At 45.0% G+C, this 18,167-nt stretch overlaps 1 protein-coding gene across 1 annotated transcript; it reads left to right on the top strand.

The window, feature by feature from the left end:
• Nucleotides 1-3,313: 3,313 nt before the first annotated feature.
• Nucleotides 3,314-17,871, top strand: LOC144754958 (homeobox protein MSX-2-like). Its single transcript, XM_078643322.1, has 2 exons — nucleotides 3,314-4,490; nucleotides 13,495-17,871. Exons 1-2 carry the CDS (start codon nucleotides 4,166-4,168, stop codon nucleotides 13,908-13,910), a joined length of 741 nt encoding a protein of 246 aa, XP_078499448.1. The 5' UTR covers nucleotides 3,314-4,165; the 3' UTR covers nucleotides 13,911-17,871.
• Nucleotides 17,872-18,167: the final 296 nt, after the last annotated feature.

The following is an 18,167-nucleotide window of genomic DNA, read 5'->3' as shown; positions in this document are numbered from 1 at the left end:
TGCTCGTCTCTAAGGGCTTGAATCAGTGGGAGGATGTAGAGATTGAACAGGTGGGGTGACAGGGAGGAGCCCTGTGGAACTCCACATGTGATGGACTGTTTAGAGCCAACTAGGTCTCCGAGGCGTACTGCTTGAGAGCGATTCTCTAGAAAGGACATCAGCCAGCGCCGTGTCCCGGATGCCGGCCTGTCCGACACGGTCGATCAAGATGTTGTGATCGACCGTGTCGAACGCGGACAACAAATCAAGGAGCACCAGAGCCTGAGGAGAACGCCTATCAGCACATTCCCGGAGAGTGTCCAGGACTGTGGTTACCACTGCCTCTGTTGAATGTGCCGGCCAGAACCCTGCTTGGTGGGGGGTCAAAGCAGCCAGATTCCTCTAAGAAGTTGGAGAGACATTTAGCTACGTGAGCCTCCAAAATCTTAGCCAAATAGGGCAATAGGGAAATAGGGCGGTAATTTGCCTTACAAGATGGATCAGCCCCAGGTTTTTTCAGAAGTGGTATGACGGTGGCTTCCTTGAAGGCTAGAGGAACTAGACCGGAAGTCAGAGTCATTCAAGAGTGTAAGAGCAGGGGCCGGAATAACGGAAAAACACTCTTTCAGGACGTGAGGAGGGCAACTCTCCGAGGGGGCACCAGATTTAACTCTTATTAATAGTTCCTGAAATTGATCCTGGGTTATAGGTGGGAAACTGCTGAGAGTGCCAGGGCACTCTATCTATCGCCCTCACTCTAGCTATCGCCCTCAGTCTATCTATCTATCGCCCTCACTCTATCTATCTATCGCCCTCACTCTATCTATTGCCCTCACTCTATCGCCCTCACTCTATATATCTATCTATCTATCGCCCTCACTCTATCTATCCATCTATCGCCCTCACTCTATCCATCTATCGCCCTCACTCTATCTATCTATCGCCCTCACTCTATCTATCGCCCTCACTCTATCTATCGCCCTCACTCTATCTATCGCCCTCACTCTATTTATCTATCGCCCTCACTCTATCACCCTCACTCTATCTATCTATCGCCCTAACTCTATCAATCTATCTATCGCTCTCACACTCTCTATCTATCACCCACACTCTATCTATCTATCGCCCTCACTCTATCTATCGCCTTCACTCTATCTATCACCCTCAGTCTATCGCCCGCACTCTATATATCTATCGCCCTCACTCTATCTATCGCCCTCACTCTATCGCCCTCACTCTATCTATCTATCTATCGCCCTCACTCTATCTATCGCCCTCGCTCTATCTATCACCCTCACTCTATCTATATATCACCCTAACTCTATCTATCTATCTATCTATCTATCGCTCTCACTCTATCTATCGCCCTCACTCTATCGCCCTCTATCTATCTGATTTATTTATTTTTATTTTAAAAGTTTTATATAGCGCTAGCTTAACCCGTAAGTTTCAGAGCACTTTACATACGCCCTCTATCTATCAATCGCCCTCTGTCTACCTATCTATCTATCTTTCTATTTATCGCCCTCTATCTATCTATCGATCTATTTATCGCCCTCTATCTATCGCCCTCTATCTATCGTCCTCTATCTATCTATCACAACAGCATCACTCAGCACCACATCAGCAATGTCCTTGCTTGATACCAACAAGCATTGTCATAGCTAATAGGACTTGCATTAGGAAAGAGTAAGCTATTGGCTTTGTGAATAACAATGCTATTAATTTATATATTTTCAAAGCCAACACATATTTAAAAAAATTGTCATTTACAATACCAATAGCTCACACTTTCCTAATGCGAGACCTATTGCATTGCAAATGCTTGTTGGGAGTTAGTCTCTATGATCAAGAGACATATCATCCAAATTGGTGGATAACCAGATGATAAGATTGATCACACTGCCAATTGATGGGAATCCAAGCTCTGCTTAATGATGTCCTCCTTTTCACTACACTCTTGTTTCTTTGCTTCTCAACCTTTTACATTTTTTTTAGCAGTTTGAGGCACTTGGTGGCATTGTATATATCAGACCCCCAGTTCAGTTGGTTATTGTTATTCTGTAGGACAATTAGGCAGTGCCCAATGAGCTGAGCTGATAGATCAGAGTGGTGCCCACTTTTGTTTTGCAGTTTATGGGCCTGAATTATGGCCAGATGAGCCAGTATTTGTTGTTGACTTCCCTAATATTACCAAAAGGATTGCCTGCATAAAACACACATGCATGCAGTATCCCAGACCTTGTAAAATAACCCATAAAGCATGTCTTTACAACTTCAAAACTAGCTTGAATTGCAAATGTGGGCCACTTTTTTTTATTAGTTCTGTGGTTCGCGAATGGGGCCACTTTTACATAGGTGCCCTAGTCTATTTATTGTCCCAGTGCGAGTTTAGCCCCTTCATATCATTTCTGTCCGTGCCACATTGCGCAGGCAGGCTTCGCCCAGCCTCTTTACACCGCCTAAGAGTAGCCTCCACGCCACTTCTCTCCCGCCCTACCTCCCGTCTGCTCCTCAGCCCACGGCGGGGGCTGGCTCCCGTTTGATCCGCCGGGCTGGCGCCTCGCCCCGCATAGCTCGTCTGCTTATTAAAGGCAGCGCCTGAACTGAGCGACCGCTGGTGGAGGGGAATGGCAGAGGGGGCGCTGAAGCTGGAGCCAGCCAGGACCAATCCTCCCCCCCACGCCGCCCACCACAAAATTAGCAATTACTCCGATCAGCCTGAGATCTCGTGCCATTGACTGGGAAACACAGTGGTGGGCACAGGGAGCTTTCGTCACGAGAGGGGGGAAAATAACACTAAAAAATCCTAACACTGGAGAAGTTAAAATGCACTTAAAACTGCCTTTCTTTTCACGGAAGTATGCGTCTTGAAAAGTCCAGTTATAAAAATATTAACCACAGCCAGGCCTGCGGGGAGAGGGCACCATCGTTACGTTTTTATCCCAACATCATCTGTATGGAGGAGAGGGCTCTCTTTTGTTCTACTACCAATCATTTAGGCAGTAATTGCGAGGGATTTCTTTTCCCAAAGAGCTGCCCCACTGTGTAAATTACCCTGAGATGGCTGTGCTGGCTCTGGGTTCAGTGGCCGACAGACCAGCGCCAGCACGATGACTGTGATTAACTGCTCATTTCATCCCAAATCAGCCCTGGTGCCTTTCAGGAACAGGGGGGTTAGGAGGGGCTAGGGTGGGCGTGTTTTCATCCTCTGATGTCAAGGGGTAGCCGGCTCTCCCATTGGCAGACGGGGACATGAAAGGGAACTGGGCAGAAGTTTAATAGCTGTTGATAGGACTCCGGGGGCAGTGACACGAGTGAGAGAAGTGTTGAGTGGCCAGTGGGTCAGCAGGTAATCCTGTCCTCCAGTCAGCAGAAGCTACTGGAAGCGGAGCAGCTCTCTCCCCAGTCTGCATACTGGCCAGGATCCGACCCCAGTCTCCAGGCGCCACCAGATTACAGTTTCTGCTCTCCTCCAGTTTTACAGAAGCAACTGGAACAGGCGCTCCAACTCCCCGCCAGCCTGTGGGAGCCACTGGGTGACCATTTCTATTCCACTCCAGTTTGCAGGAGCATCAGGAACAGCGACGTCTTCTACTCTCCTCCAGCCTGCAGGAACACTGGATCAGTGACCGTTACAACTTTCCTCCAGCCTGCAAGAACTATGGATCGGCGACCGTTTCTACTCCCCTCCAGCCTACAGGAGCCACTGAGTCACAAATAGTTTCCACTCTCCTCCAGCCTGCAGGAACACTGTGTCATTGACAGTTCCTACTCTTCTCCAGCATGCAGGAGCCACCGAGTCACTAATAGTTTCTACACTCCTCCAGCCTGCAGGAACACTGAGTCATTAATACTTTCTACTCTCCTCCAGCCTGCAGGAGCCAGAGTCATTAATAGTTTCTACTCCTCTTCAGCCTACAGAAACACCGAGTCAGTCAATTGACAGTTTCTACTCTCCTCCAGCCTGCAGGACCATTGGCTAGCAGCAACTCCTACTCTTACCCGCATGCGAGTGTCATTTGGTCAGGAAGCAGCAACAGCTCTCATAAAGTTTGCAGGAGCTTCTGGGTCAACAGTTCCTACTCTCCCCGAGCCTGCTCGGGCCCCTGGGTAGTTCCAACACTCCTGCAGGGCCCTGGAGGGCTCCGGCACAAATTGGGGGACTGTGCGACAGGGCACCTTTATGGCCCCCTCTTCGCTCACCATGAATTTTTCTCAGGGGCCTTTCCTCAGCCCACGAGGCAGGGAAGAGGAGCCGGAGTCCTCTCCGCTGACCAAGCGCAAACCCCCGGCTGCCAGCCTCTCGTTCAGCGTGGAGTCCCTGATCTCGGACAGGAAGCCCCGCAGGGCCCCGCCGGAGGCCGAGGAGCCGCGGGAAGCGCCCGCGAGGACGCGGTGCACCGAGGAGCGCGCGCCGCGCGCGGAGAGAGACGACCCGGACCCGGAAACCCCGGGGTCACAGGACGAGCCCTCCTGGCACCCAAAGCCGTCATACGAAGCCTCTGCAAGTAAGTACCTCAGAGTGAAAGCTTCTCTTGCTGACACCTCCAACGCTCCGCGCGCCCCTCCCTCCCCAGCACCGACCCCCGAAGGGAAGGAGCAGCGGGCTGTCGAGCACTCGGGGAAACACCGAAGTGCAGGCGAATTTAGTTACTTTTGTGTAACCTGAATGTCGAACCTCCTCATAGACAGGCGGGATGAAAGCCATACACAAACGTTTTCCTGTTAATCTGTCAAATTGAGCGCAATGCGTCACCACATCGGGGAAGTGCAAGCTTTCCATCGGCGACCGCCTGCCTTCTACCTATGCGACATATATTTCTGAACTAGATTTTAATGACAGTTTGACCTCCAAAGCCTGCTGCTCGGTTTCGAATAGGTACATTTAAGTTATTAGTCTGCGGGCCAATATCGGACTATTCATAGGTTGCAATTTATAAGAAGCTATACAGTCCGCCGTGTGTATCTACCCTCACTTAAAAAAGTTCATAATTACTCCACGGGGAGCTGGTGTCATCCAGGAACATGGCGGAGGGGGTGTTAACTGAAAGAAACTTTGGAGTGTCGGGGCTGGAGACTTCCCTCCTGCTGTGAGGGTACTCGGCTCTGTACCTGTAACGCATGAGGTGGTAGATCTAAGCATGACGCAGTCTCACTTCTGTCACAGTTCTCATATTTGTGTAACACCTTCAGATGGTCCAATCCCTTATACCTCCTCACTCCAGGGACACGGCACCTGTGAGCCTTCCCGACAAGCCTGCACCTGTAGTCTCAGGTGCTCCAGCCTTCTACGCCTGTACCCATGCTAAGGCCCTGCACGTGCAATGCGCCACTCACCCTCCAGACACTACCTGCTGTAGGCTCCGACCCCCTAAACACCAACAACGTGCAAATGTGATACAACGAACCCCGCGCTTCCTGTGGCTTTCGTCTGCCTCGGGATGGATTGTGATGTGTGCGGGGCCCACCAGCCCCCGCCGTCTCTGCGCCCCCAACGGCAATTCTTTAAGTTGTATAAGCCTGAACTAGACTCAGGGGTATCGGGGCGCTACATTCTGTCCCACTTTGGTCTTCCCCACAAAGGAGCCTTAAGGATGGGTCCAGTAGGTACGGCGCGCGTGCCTGTGCGTCCGTGGCTATAGCACGCATGTACGTGCATTCACCAGATATGAGTGGCGTTTTACATCGTATTTATGCCGCCGCCCGCAACTTCAGAGCGCTTAGAGAAGAAGGGGGGGCATAGCTGTAATTAACGGAGCAGAGAGAGTGAAAACCGGGCACATGAATGTGAGGAGAACATGGCACACATGTTATGCTTCTCTTATGTACTACTCACCAAACCGGGGTGCTAGGAGACCCATGCTCCTTGTGTGCAGTAGGGTCCAATGTCAGTTGGAGGGAGATGGTTGAGAGGTTAGAGAGCACGGGTGTGCGGGTGCCAGGGGCGAAGCGAGGATGTCATGTGATGTGCCCTACGAAAATAAGGAACTGGCCTTCTGTCCACGTTTACAGCCACGATAGGTGTGCAGTGGGCTCCCGATGCCCAGGGCGCCATGCCATTGCACCTGTTGCTGTAGTATTATCAACTACGACCCTGGATTGGGTGAAGGAGGTTGACGCCTGTCATCAGTAGGTGCTTTTCGGGTCAGTAGCACTGTCTGTCTGTAGGCACGCAAACCTGTGGGCTCGCAGTGTTTAGGAGGCCGACGTAGCCGCTGGTACTAAGAAGGCCGAGAGCGAGGGCACGCTTTCTTGAGGGAGCGGGCAAGTCATCCATTTTAGGCATGGTGAGCCAAGCGTGGGGGAGCTTTGATTCGAAGTAGTGTTTCAGCAGCTGCCAGAGCAAAGTTTTCAATGCCTGGGAGATGACTTCTCACCACTCCAAGCCACGTTGAGGCAGAGACGATGTAAACGTCTATAACAATTAAAAATATATATATGTGTGCAGGATGGGTTTAGAAATTAATAGTTCATTAACGGTTTCTCACCCTCGGCATTTAGGTTACATTTGTACTTAGGGGATTTGATTCAAGAAAAATGCACAATGTAAAAGCCTCTGATGCTGACAAGAGCATAATCATGTGGTGAGAAGGCCTGCATAAAACGAGTGTCTTTGGTTGACCCTTTTGATTCGCTCCCTTTGTAGTAGTAATAGTTTATTGCGTGATTATTTAAAATCATTACACCCTTTGGTGCATGCAACAATGGAGGTAGGGTACAAGAATATCCTTTAACATAAATAATGTGCCGTGAATAACATTTACGAAACGTCGCCCTAGTACTGTTAATGATAGCCAATGCACACGCAATGGAACAATATTTTTGCAAATCTTAGGGCACAATTTTTGTCAGATGGCATTTCTGCAAACACCAGGCCATGGTCCTCTGTTTTTGTGTAGGTGTCTTTAGATAACGTAGCCTTTTTTCCCTTCATTTTGGTATTTATAATATCTTTGTTCTCTGTCAATAATGGAAAGAAATACAGTATTAACATGTTTGTTAGTCACATGAAATGAGAAATGTTGCCTGGTCCAATGTATCAATACCAAAAACATGCACTTACCTCTACGCTCATTTTCAGGCTAGTAGGCCCCTGTGCGATTTTGATAGCATTCAGATGCGTAGCCCGGGGTCTTAAATCTGGAAAAATATCCACTTTCTGCCAGTACTTTTGCCCAAGTCCAGGGTTAGGCCTCAGTATTTGTCTACACCTTCTAAAATCAAATGCAAAAATAATTTTCCCGTTTTTATGCTCCTAACTGTTCTCAAAATGGAACAGTTGGTCTGAAAAGCAACATTTTGTGGGAACCCTAGTGTTTATATAAAAGTCAATGGGGAATTTGACTTTCAGAATACCAAAGTGGCATAGAATCATGTATTTTTTTCAATCAATTATCAGCCCTTTGCCCTGCCGTAGTATTTAAGGTGGTGCTTTGTCAGATACAGGTGATTGTTAAGAGCCAGATAGCGGCCCTTATTCTGACAAGAGTCAAGGAGCCCACAAGGTCACCTTCATCCACAAAATGTTCAATGTTTAAACCTGAAGAGAAGACTGCCTGGTTCTTTTTCATTGATGACATTTCTCAGAGCTTCTCCTAGTAGACGTGAAAAGACCCCCTAAGTTCCTATGCCTTCTTCTGAAAGAATCAACCCTTATTGTCACCTTTATCAATGATATTTCTTAGGACTAGTGTTTCAACAGAAATACTGACACACAAGATTGGGTCAACTTTATTGAGGACATTACACAAGTCAACATAAACTTTGGTTACCTTTAACTGGCAGCATTTCTCAGCCCTCTCTGCTGGTTCTTGCATATCTGAAGGGTCTTTAAGGGGTGCATACACCTGTGACATTTCTCAGGTCTTTGGTGTGGCAGTCTCTCATCTGCTCTGAGGCTAGCCTAAGACCTAGGTTAGACATAATTAAACTCAGTGAGGAGGGGGGGACTAGACCTCAATCTTATCTGATGTAGTGATGGCACCCCAGTTTGCTCAAATTTTACTTGTGTTGAGAGGGAATATGCTGAACTAGCCTGTTTTCTGCCAGGTTCACCCGCCTGAGCTGATGCCAGCTGTGGAAGGGGTGAGGGGATCTCATTAGAAGATATAGCCTTTCTATGAGCAAACTAAAATACTGGCCGGTCCCCTCTTTATTGATGTATGTGTATATCTCTTCCTGTCTACGATATTTGCCAAATTCTGCCTCCATATACACAATAGGATGCAAATATTAAGCCTGCTACTTTTGTCTCATGGCTCCTTTGGGCGTTGCTTCTGCTGGCATCTGCCTCCAGGGCTCGTCTCCAGCCGTGGTGGGGGTGGTGGACTGCAACCGCCAAGAGACCAGCTAAGGAGAATAGTGTGGTTTCTGTAGAAAGTGAGCCCGGCGTTACCAAAGTGCTCAGCGTGGTTCATAAAGTTACAAACTTTCACAATGCCTTCTTATCTGGCATGCTGCTTGTTTGGTGACATGGAAACATGTTGCCTCCGTTGCTATTTTCGAGACTTGAGACGGATTTGTTTTCATATTCTTCTTCTGCCTGTAGGAAATAAATATTCTGAATTCTTTTGAAAGTAGGATACTATCTACTTCTCCCACGCCTGTGGTTTTCTCTTTGTCACAGTCTCTTGTTTCGTGTCTGTGGCCATACCGTCTGTATTTGGTGAGCGTTTGCCTGAAACTTGTGCCTCCGATTATGGTCAAATAAATTCTGCAGCCTGAGGCCTTGCACTAACAGTCTGCATTATTATTTTAGCACCTTGTACTGACCCAGAGTTTCTAGGGCCAATTTGAGGTTCCCTTCTGTGGCACCCCACGCCATTATACTAGAAGGTGGTGGAACTATGGGGGGTACGTACACATAAGATTGTGGCAGCTCTAGGCAATTTTGGGAGGAACTTAATATCTGTTATAGTGGCTTGTAGGCAGGACGTTCGAGTGACTTAGCACCTGTAGATATTGAACAGGGGAGCTAGGAATGGTACATGGAACACACAGCCTGAATTACCCCCCCCCCACCCACCACCACCACCACCACCACGACCACCACCACGGAACAGCTGCAGTACAGGCCTCTATGCTGACCCTCCTGGTTGAGCCGTAAGGCAGCTGTCTTACATTGTATTATGGAAGTAAAGCGCTCTAACTCCCCAGGGACACGTCCAGACTATAGCAACTCGCACATATAGCGAAAAGGGACGTACTAACTCCCAGCTGAGCACAGTTGCATACTTGTTTATATGCAGCCACGCTGTGGGCAGGCTCTGTGCACACTTGGAGCACTATACAGCCGTCCTTATTGTCTGCAACCCAGAAAGCGCTTTAGGCCTCGCATGGGGGGGAGGGGGGGGCACCCACAAGAGTACAAATGTGACACAACACCCGTTTACAAAACTGGGGGTTGTGTAGGGGGTTTATTCCATCCTCTGTCATCCCCGTTTGAGAATTGGCCCTACAGTAGCACTGGAAGTTTTAGAAACCGCTTTACTGTTGGGTTAAAAAGCTGTGTTTTTTTTAACGGCATAGGTCATTAAAAAGGCACACCTGTTTCAAAGTACATAATACGCCCCTTTTACGAACAAACAATATTCCAGGCGGATGGACAGGACTGAACAATGTATATATGTATAGTAATGCAGGCACAGTGGAATTATATGGCAGCGTTAAACCATATTGGCGAATTGACTATCCCACATATTATTTCGAAAGCTCATTACTAAAAAAAAAAAAGTTAGGTACTCACTCCCGCCCCCAAACCCATTTTTTTTAATCGTGCGACCGCGTTTTTCGTTTTTTTTATAAGCTCGTTCACTTTATTGTAAATCAGATTCAAAATTCTGTAACAAGCTTTAGTTCGCGTTTTATTTTCTCTGTCGCAAATGATGGTGCACGAAGGCTTTCAGAAGCCACAGGTGGGAGACGCTGGCAAGAGCGGTTTGGATGAAATCTACTGCAATGCAATCGAACACGCCTTTATACCGTGGATCATGCAACGACCTATCCTGTGTTCGATCTCTGGAGCGCTTAGAAGCCAAAAGTCAGCTGGGGACCAGGGGTGTTTCGTAAATTATAATAAACCGAGTCAGAGCAAACTAAAAAAAACACATCCGGGTGGTGACCCTGCCTCGGCTTTTCAGAACACACATGGTAATAATAATAATGCAATGATTGGAAATAAAAACAGTTCATTTGAGGGTGCGGGAACAGGTGGAAGGCGGACTAATGTGAATGAAAAATCACAAAACAGTTGAGTAGTGGATTCCACAAAAAAAATGCAACATGGCACCTGCTAGAATTAGCAGTTATGTAGTAACATAAATTCACAACCGTGCTCTGGGGCAAAAATACTAGTGCATAACTAGAGACCGTGCATGTCTTTCATTGTAGAACTCAGATTCACGTGGTTGTTCATTTGGTATCATGGTATTCGAACTAAAATTCACCTCGGGTCTTTGTTTCTTGTTTTACTTAAAATCTTCGTTTAAGAGTTGGATACTCTCAGTGGCTTAATGCAGCTTTGCATTTTGCAGGGAAATATTGAGGGCTTTATATCAGACAAAACCATTTTGGGCTAAACATTCCCTGCCCTCCGTGGCCCCTTCAACTTCCCTTAACCTCATGGGAAGCGAAAGTCTAAAAAAAGTTTCAGGTCCAGCCGCATATTTTAGAAAACTTGCTCCTGCGCGGATGAAGAATCGATCCGTTTCTAAACGTCACACCACCGAGCAAGGTCTATTTAAAGGAAGTACTCTTTCGCAGGTAGTCCGTTTAAATAAAGCGACAAGTCCTTTATTCGGCCGGATGATGGGAAAGAGCGCCCTCCTACCTGGCGCCACTGAAATAAACTGTTAGGATCCATCCGCGATAGAAACAGCCAGGCATTTTGCACTGGTCCAACTTTCAAGGTTAAAAAAATGATAACATCTACTTTCTGGTGAGAACGAACAGTAAGGTGAAAAACGCATGTGAAATGAACATGCTTTAGTCAATCTACCCGGAGGCACAAAAGCGAAGTTGAAATAGGCATACTCTTTGGAAAAAATCACCACACTGCTCTCTACAACCATTGAAATGAGACAGTGCTCGAACGTTGGTTAAACCCTCTTATAAAGGGCTGCAGCGGGCTTTGTGGAGTTTCACCGTAAATTATTTACATTTATTGCATGGTTTTTATTTTGTAGCTTTCCTTCCACCGACTTTTAGTATTAAATGTAGCTTTTTAGTTAGTGTTTTGATTCTATTTAGAACTCTGCATTCGTTAATGTTTCTAAAATAATGTTTTATGCATTTTCAAAAATGTTTTAAACTTGAGTCAAACACTAATAAAATACACATACGATCGGAAAACAACAGGTAAACCGGTTTCTAAAAAGTTTAAGGCTTAATCTGTACCTTTTTAAAAAACAAATTTAGGGGCGGGGCAGCAGTCGGTGTGAATCCGTGTGAGCTAGAGTTTTTATGCCTACTTCCTATATACCTTAGCGCTTTTTAGAGCCTGGTCTACTACTGGGCACGGCAACCGACACACTATAACGAAAATAATGATATCTTCTATGCTAGTGCCAAGAATGAACTATGTCAAAGTTGGGCGCTCTGCGATTTGCTCGTTATTGGGAGTTAAGACTTATTTTGTAAGCTCCCAGCGGTGCGCGCCAACCTTTACCAGGCAGTAAACATAGGTCGGCTACTTTGGCCGTTTCGAAGCGCTAGTTACACAGTCTGGGCAGTGGGCGTGTGCTAAGACCGAGAGGGCATACTCGTTTTATTTAGGCTAGGCAAATACCAGTCGCATAACAAAATATAAATACACGTTTGATTTTCGTCACAGAATAATATGCCGAATCTGTGAGCCCCCTACTAAATGTAAGCGTTCTTAGGAAATCCCCTGAAAAAGCTGGGAGAATTAAATGTGTGTAAGATGCTGACATCTATCGAAAGTGGAATGGAGCTTTAAAAACGCGCGGCTGTCTACAAATGCATGTTAGGGTGTGTAAAGCAGTGCTCCTGAAGTATGTTTTACCTACTCACACGAGCCTTTGAGGACTGGCCCCAAAAGTATCTAAAAGATTAATACAGTTGGAATATCCCGGGGATATGATTGTACAAATGGATAGGACTGTGCTTCTTTTGTACTTTTACCAATATGTTGTTAGACATTTCGGCGTCAATTCACCAAGGCATAGAAGTACTAAAAGATGACTCCTGCGGTCCTACCTGGACTCATAAATCCCTTTGTGATTCAGCCCCAAAATCTTGAAGGTCAGCTCCTAAAAAGATGGCTGAGGGGCTACGTGGAGACGATTAATCTGAGATTTCACGGGTTTATGAGGCGCAGCAGTTCAATACTTCACTCACAAGAGGCCTTTCCATGATATTTCCTTTGTGCAGGGGTGTAACTAGCAAAAGTGCTGTGGTGCTGGCCCAGGACTATGGGGAGCATTGCACCCCATTTATTGCTCTCTTTACCTAAGTTGCAGCAGAAGAGCCCACGTTCTTTCGTGTATTAGGACCCATGGCACCATTGCTACACTACTGTTTCTCTAGGTTATATGAATTGTAAACAATGATTTGTCTTCTCTATTCGCCTGCAGGAGCTACTACTTGCTTTATTCACCAAAGCGCGCCAAATAAATCATTGTCAGTCACAATGCTGCTTTCAATCTTTATTTTTTATGTTGCTTTCATTATTGAGCGGATCTAGCCTGGGTGTGGAGGTGGGGGGGGGGGGGGGGTTTAGAGGAGTGGTTCACATAAAGCGGGGGCTGGTGCGATTTACGGGTTATTGAAAACTAGATTACAGGAGCATGGGTGAATGTTTACAAAAGCAGGAGGTGCACCTGTTGCGTCAGATTGGCAGACACACACGGAACACAAAGTGCAATGCTTTGAAAAATAAAATGTTAGAATTTTTATGTACAGTATTTATCAAGTGTTCACAGTTTCTTTATTTTGATTGCATGTTCCATGAGGTTGTACTGTAAGAAAAGCAGGACCGTGAGTTTCTTTCTTTTGTTTTACTGTTATCAAATGCTATAAAATTGTATATAGGATTGATAGTGGATAATCGTTTTGGTCTACAATGCAAGAGCGGTTTCGAGGAACACAATAGACATGAGGCTGAATGCAATTGTCACCAGAAACTTGTTGAATCATAATGCTCAGCAGCCTGTTACATGTTAGTAAAATCTATAATTTTAGGAAAGCCTGCATTTCCACAAACTGCGGGAATTAACTCAAGGTGATGACATATATAAAATATGAAACAATGGCTATGTGTAACGACAAACAAACACACACATTCTCTCTCTACACACAATATTTCCAAGTGAAGGAGAGAAAAATATTTGATACACAAAAGAATGAAGGAACAGCAATGAAAATACAGGACTTGTGAATTATGTTGCTGATTTCACAATACCTTTGACATTTTGTTAGTGTTGGTGTATCCTTTAAATCATTGTACAGTATCTCTCTTATACACGTTATTTTGCCTCTCTCCTCTCCACTCAGGAAATCCCAGCCCTCCGCCCTGCACCCTGAGGAAGCACAAGAACAATCGTAAACCACGGACTCCATTTACCACCTCACAGCTCCTAGCCCTCGAAAGAAAATTCCGTCAGAAGCAGTATCTGTCCATCGCAGAGCGGGCCGAGTTCTCCAGCTCCCTCAGCCTCACGGAGACTCAGGTGAAGATCTGGTTCCAGAACCGACGTGCAAAGGCCAAGCGACTGCAAGAAGCAGAGCTGGAGAAACTAAAGCTGGCCACCAAGCCCTTGCTGCCCGCCTTTTCTCTGCCCTTCCCCCTGGGCACCCACCTGGGCTCTGCCTCAATTTATGGCCCATCAAGCTCCTTCCATAGACCCTCGCTGCCCCTCCCAGGACTTTTTGCATCCCCAGTCACATACGGCATGTACTACTTATCTTAGTGCCCAACACCTTCCCCACAATTCCATGTACATGGATGAAATATTTCCTGAAAATAACTACTTAAGTGCGAAGGATTGAAGAACTCGATTGTTCAGGGCATTAAGATTATGTCCTCAGCACTAGAGGAACAGCAGTGATGAAAGCAGATGTAGCAGCTAAAGCACTTACCACAATCTTTGAAAACTAAAATGACCTATTTGTTGCTAAACTCTTTCTGCTTCTTATCTGAGCCCATTTATCAGCCCTATCAAAGAGCAGCTTGATTGCTGTTTTTTTTATTGAATACAAATGGATGCACTTCTCATTCTCTGTCAACCCTACAATGGAAACTTGTACATTCAGAAGCCATTCTCTAGATCCTCACATACTGTGTCTTGGCAGACACACATATATTCAAACACAAAGCCACACATACGAGCACACAGACACATATACAGATAATGCAAACACTATTCCGCCAGAGGGATAGGTCAGCAATGCAGCAGCTGGATGTGATGGTGTGAGAAAGGGCGGCCATACTGACTATGTTGAAGTTATGGAAACTTAAAGTGCTTGTTTTACCTCAAACAAGCAGAAAATAAAGAATGTAAAAGCAAGGCTGCAGAGTATGATACTTCTGCGGGTTTTTGCATCACCACAGACTACTTTGCTCCCTACAATATTTTTGGGGATATTTAATCATTTCAGGTGTAATGCCTGCATTAAAATGTACAGCCCAATGGGTCAAAGGGACAAACTACTTTTGGAACGTAAGCAAACTTGTTTTCTTAGAACTTAGCCAACCCTGTGAAAACACTTACACATCAGCTTAGACAAATCTGTGGATGTTATGCATCTGTATTCCTCCTGACCTGTGTATTTAGAATATTGTTCCAACTGCTCAGAGAGCGATGCAATGAGTTGCTGTCATTTAAGGCATCTCTTGCAGATATTTGAAGGTTCCTTTTCCCCATATAAATTCGAACCAGCAATGGTTTCCCATGTGGTTGGAGGTTGGGAGTGGAAAAATGTCAATGAATCCCACATATAGACTTCGTTGTTAAATGTTGCTGAACATGCATCACGCATACAGTGTTGCTGATCAGTGTATAGCTTAACATGGCCACTTCTAAAGACTGGTCATAATGATCCCACATGTGGCATAGGTTTTCGGCCGCAATGTGAACATTTCAATATCGATCTGTCAAATTATTGTGGTGAAAATGCCCACTATCACAATATCATGAAGTTAAGTATACCTTGGTACATATAGATTTACTATTCTAAACACCACATATATGTATCATGATTATATTTATGTATCTTCAAGGAAGCTAGAGATGGAGTTAAGAATAGTAAATTTGCAAGCCTGTATACACTTACCTACAGGATATAGTAGTATTTAAAATCTTAGTCCCAGAATTGTGAAGGTATTATTTTTTCCTCGCTATTTTGACTTACAACATTTGGGCAGCATGTAAAGGCAAAATGGAAAAAATTATTTCTAGCAGTTTACAAATAATTTAAGCCTCTATGTTGACTTCCCCTCCAAAGCACTTATCTACAGTTCACTTTGTGAACATCTGTGAAGGTACCACACTTGCTTCAAACATGTTGGTTATCATAGTCCTACCACTGTGGGAGCATACACGGATCTCTTGTGTATTTTTATTTGTTATTTTCTATGAGGACATAATAAGGATAAATGGTAAAACACGTTTCTGTATTTTACAAAACGACAGCCATTATGATTTTACAAACTGGGAAATGCTTTTTTCTTTTTGCTTTCACTTGACACAACAGTATGTTTTTCCTTCATTGATTATGCAACAGTAATAATGTAAGTGGGCGATTGCTTTAAAAAGTGCACGCAATTAGAATATTGCATTACATTCAAAACTAATAATGATGCATGAAACAGAGAGAAATCTCCTCTCGTGATTTCCTCTTTGGGACCTGCTGAAAGGAAGCATTACTTCCGGGTTAGAGATGTTTATTACTGCGGGACCCCCTGCTGAGAAGGATAGTCGCGTGTTATGAACCCTAAGTCACGCATAAACAGCTTGCAGCACTTTGGTAAAGATAATCATTCAGGGCTGGCCACCTGCTGTTCTGAATCCCTTCAAAGAAATAGCTGCGCAGTGCATGGCCAGTCAAATGTCTTGTTGAGATCTTCAAAACGTTTAGCTTCAACATTTTGGGAAGTCTTGAAAAAACCAAATGTTTTTATTGCCAGCAATTAAGAAAGTTACTGATAATTTGAAACCTTGCAGACGATTACCCAATTTGCAGAAAAAAACTGAAAGATTAAAATATATAACTTCACTCAGAAATTCAGTATTCGTAGACTTTTCCCCAGAAGAAGGAGAAAGAAAATTTTTTTTATCGAAATAAACTTTAGATTTAAAATATAAATGTCCATTTTTGTTTACTGCTCTAAATGCTGAGTGATAACCTGTTTTAAGCACTTCCTGTGCTAGCAGGTGAAATCCGTGAAGCTCAGAAAACTTCGACTGAAAGTGCTGTTTTCCATGGGCTGAAGGCTATCCAGTCTTGGCTCAATGAGCTCAAATTGGAGATAGACTGCAACCTATGGTGCAGATGGGGCAACACCACTCAGTATAGCCTCTGGAGACTGGTCGTGTTGGGACAGAAACAGTCACATGTCGCAGAAATCCCTTGAAGTCAGGGGCGAGCCTCTATTGGTGCAGCAAGTGCATTGGCACCGGGGCCCAGAGCCTTCGGTGGACCAGGCAATTAGTATATTTTACTATCCCAGTTGCTTGTCAGGCGTTCCTCTGAAAGGCTAGAGGGGCAGGGACAGAGTTGCCACAATCTCTGCCCCACTTCCCCCACCATTTCAAATTCACAGGCTTGTAGATAATGCTCTAGATTCCAATATTGACAAATCTACCTCTGCTGGGTAAAAAATAAAATATGAAACTGCTGTATCAGCGATGAGATTCATAAGTCAGCCATCCTATCGGTTTAATGTAGTAGTTTTGAAAAATTCTGTATCACCTTTCTCTCTTAAGGTTTTTGGCTGAGTGCCCTTATTTCCAGGACCACCCATTATCAGCACACCTTTAACACAAGGCGTTCCGTGTTTAAAACATAATTAAAAATCAGGAACAGAAGAGACTGTTCCCATCGCATTGTGTAATCCAAATTCACTGGGGCGTGATCAGTGAAACAACAGCCCCTCCCCCAATCGGATCCAGAATTCCATCCATGCAGTTACATATGCACGCCAGCACGCGCGTGGTGTATGAAATTCAGAAATGGAACAAGAATTGAAGGATTGTATTGAGGATTTTATTCAGAAAGGGCCTGAGCTGCACAAGGACATACATATTGTTTTACACTCAGAAAAGATCTTTTCAGAATAGTGCTTAATTTGAGCCCGTGTATCCAAAATGCTCCCCATGTTTCTTCCTCTGACCAAATTCTAGTGGAAAGGAGGGAAAGCACAAAAGATGGAGGATGAGAAAGATGCAAAAATAAGGACAGAGGGAGAAATCATGCATGAAAAAGAACCTACAAGACTGAGATAAAGAGGCAGGGAGTGTGCGCTGGTGGAACACCCATCCACCGTGGATGAAAGAAGCATGTGGTGGTGGAATTGTCCGGCCTCCTTTGGCTTTCCTTGCTTTATTTATAATGCAGCGGATGGTGGGTTTTCAGAGTATTTTCCCGGCCTGATCACCATTGTTGCTCCCTGTGCTCATCTGCACACAGAAAAAAATCCCAGCATCTAAGGCAACTAATTTATGTTTTTACCAAAGACAGATCCCAACTTTGGAAAAATCTTAAGTAATGACAAGTCCACCATGCCAAAATAATGCTTAGAATTAAGTGCACCTGTCAAATCTTGTAACAGAAGACAATTTACGATTTCTAACTTCAGCCCTAGAAGAACTGTGGAAAAGTGTTACTCAATGCACCTTTCACTAGCCTTTTTGAGGTTAGCTTTTTTTTTTTTTTAAATATTTTTTGTTTAGATATTTTTAGTATGCTATCATTAGAGCTTAGTGGTTCAGCCCTCACCTCTTTTAGGTGTGCACATCTATAAATCAAAAATGTTTTAATTATGCAGTTGAGAACTAAATCAAATAAATAAACGTATACTCGAGGACACAACAGTGAGCTGGGCAGGGGTGGGGGGCATGCTTCCTAACATGCACTACGAGCATGTGCGAAAAACTCATACTGCAAGCCTGATGTTACCTTGTTACAGTGTACATATTTTTATTTGTGTCCCAGTCCCAGGAGATCTT

Source organism: Lissotriton helveticus, chromosome 5_1, assembly GCF_964261635.1.
Source record: "Lissotriton helveticus chromosome 5_1, aLisHel1.1, whole genome shotgun sequence".
Classification (NCBI taxonomy): Eukaryota; Metazoa; Chordata; class Amphibia; order Caudata; family Salamandridae; genus Lissotriton; species Lissotriton helveticus.
Note: the sequence above shows the minus strand (reverse complement) of the source record. Positions and strands in the feature narration are given on the sequence as shown.

Excerpts from the sequence above, each read along its gene's own strand:
- LOC144754958 (XM_078643322.1), top strand. The coding sequence starts at position 4,166 with ATGGCCCCCTCTTCGCTCACCATGAATTTTTCTCAGGGGCCTTTCCTC. Across the intron at positions 4,491-13,494 it reads GTCATACGAAGCCTCTGCAA|GAAATCCCAGCCCTCCGCCC; the intron begins GTAAGTACCTCA and ends CTCTCCACTCAG.